Genomic DNA, 2,208 nt, shown 5'->3' with positions numbered 1-2,208 from the left:
GCCTCAGAAGGCAGAGTTCCTGAAGAATTTATTCTTCACGGAAAGGATACCACTGCGATACTTATTGAGAAAACGAAAGCGTATGATACCTTAAAGTTTTCGATTTCAGAGCAGATATCTGCGCTTGCCGATAAGGAAGACGCCGTTGAGCAGTTGAAGGATCTTCTGATCTAGATGAGGAAGATCAAGATGAGGCGGATGATAATAATTCCGAAGGTGAAGATGCTGCCCCCCAAATGTAGATGATCTTGTATTCTCCAATATTTTGTTTGTAATCCCTTTTGACTAGTAAATAAGAAGTTTGTTTCCGCCGGTACACTTTGTCTTATGTGTTATAATATAAGTGTTTTGCCGATCCTTCGTTTTTGTCAATAAAAGATTACAAAATAACATGAGGCTAACATAGAATTTCCATAGATCGAGCATAAGCCATAATACACAAATTGAAATTACATTACTTCAGCCAGTCTATTTGGGGCGCGCAGGCCAAAATTAAAAACAAACGAAACTGTTATATGTAGCATTTTTTTCAACTGTGCCACGTTCCAAGTTTGAGGGACCTCAGTCCCATCTAACTTCTCTAACTTGTAAGCGCCCTTAGATAAAACCTGTTTTATCTTATAAGGGCCTTCCCAAGTTGGGGCCAACTTGCTCGAGGGTTCCTAGCCGGAAGCCTCGTTATTGCGGAAGGCAAAGTCTCTCGCATCGAACTCACATTTCCGGACCCCGCGAGTTGTAATACTTCTGAAGCTGTCGCTTGTAATTGTGCTCGCGGATTGATGCTAGTTCTCTTCTTTCCTCAAGTAGGTCAAGATTCATCCGGAGTTCGTGATCATTAGCATCAACCAGCAGAACTCTTGCGGATGGAATCCTGATTTCGGCTGGGATCATGGCCTCAGTACCATAGGTTAAACTAAACGGCGTCTCGGAATTGCTGGAATTCTTCTGAGTGCGAAAGACCCAAAGTACATGAGGCAATTCGTCCACCCAGCCTGTCCGTTTAGTTCCTAATATTGCCTTAATTCCTTCTTTCATAGTTCGGTTGGTTCTTTTGACTTGATCGTTTGCTTGCGGATGAGCTACAGATGTAAAATTTTGAATGACTTGAAGTTCTTTCAACCATTCTTGTAATCCACTATCAAAAAATTGGGTCCCATTGTCACTTACCAATTCCTGTGGAAGACCAAACCGACAAATGATGAATTACCAAAGGAATTTTTTAACACTTGATGCTATTATAGATGCAACCGGTTTGGCTTCCACCCATTTGGTGAAGTAATCAATGGCCACTATCAAGAATTTGACTCGTCCAGGGGCTTCTGTGAATGGTCCCATAATGTCAATGGCCCATTTCTGGAACGGCCAGGCGGATATTACCGGGATCAGTTCATTTTTGGGACGCAGGGTATTGGGGGCATGGCGCTGACAAGAATCACACTTTCTGATTTCTTGTACAGCGTCCAAATGCATGTTGGGCCAGTAGTACCCCACATTCATGATCTTTGCAACCGTCATCCTTGGGCCCGCATGTAAGCCACAGATGCCTTCTTGGATCTCTCGGATCAAGTAGTTTGCGTCTTCTGCATCCACACATCGTAATAGCGGGCCAAGGAACGATCTCCGGTACAATATGCCATCATTCAGCTGGTAATTCAAGGCTTTGTGTTTTATCTTACGGGCCTCAGCTTTTTCTGCTGGAAGGGTTCCGAATGATAAATAAGCCTTGATTGGAGTCATCCATGACTCAACGCCTGTTTGAATTACCATAACTTGATTTTGTGGAACGGACGGGTGGTCCAGGACTTCAACGCGAATATCCTTGGCAAAATGTTCGAAATTTGTCGAGGCTAATTTGCTAAGGGTGTCCGCCGACGTGTTCTCACTCCTCTTGATATGGATAATGTTAAAAGAGGCGAATTGGCGGATTAAGTCCTTTGCTTGCGAGAGATAAGAAGCCATAACGTCATTTTTTGCTTCGTAAGTTCCGTTTATCTATCCCGCAATCAACATGGAGTCCACCCGTGCTTCCAAATATTTCACCCCAAGCTTCTTAAATATCCGGAGGCCTGCCAGAAAGGCTTCATATTCTGCCTTATTGTTAGTGCTTTTAAAGTCTAACTTTATAGCATATGTGAACTCATGGCCTTCAGGGTTAACTAGCCTGAGACCTGCCCCAGATCCTTCCCTGCCTGAAGCTCCGTCCGTGAA

General features: G+C 43.7%; 1 protein-coding gene across 1 annotated transcript; it reads right to left on the bottom strand.

Moving 5' to 3' along the window:
• Positions 1 to 1,455: 1,455 nt before the first annotated feature.
• LOC143578146 (uncharacterized) lies at positions 1,456 to 1,959 on the bottom strand (the record flags this gene model as incomplete). The annotated part of the gene is made up of 1 exon (XM_077061808.1): positions 1,456 to 1,959. A coding segment is annotated over exon 1 (504 nt), but the record flags the coding sequence as incomplete, so codon positions are not given.
• Positions 1,960 to 2,208: the final 249 nt, after the last annotated feature.

This window comes from Bidens hawaiensis, unplaced genomic scaffold (assembly GCF_021521415.1).
Source record: "Bidens hawaiensis isolate Kalapana, Puna unplaced genomic scaffold, B.hawaiensis_p1.1 tig00029042_1, whole genome shotgun sequence".
NCBI lineage: Eukaryota > Viridiplantae > Streptophyta > Magnoliopsida > Asterales > Asteraceae > Bidens > Bidens hawaiensis.
Note: the sequence above shows the minus strand (reverse complement) of the source record. Positions and strands in the feature narration are given on the sequence as shown.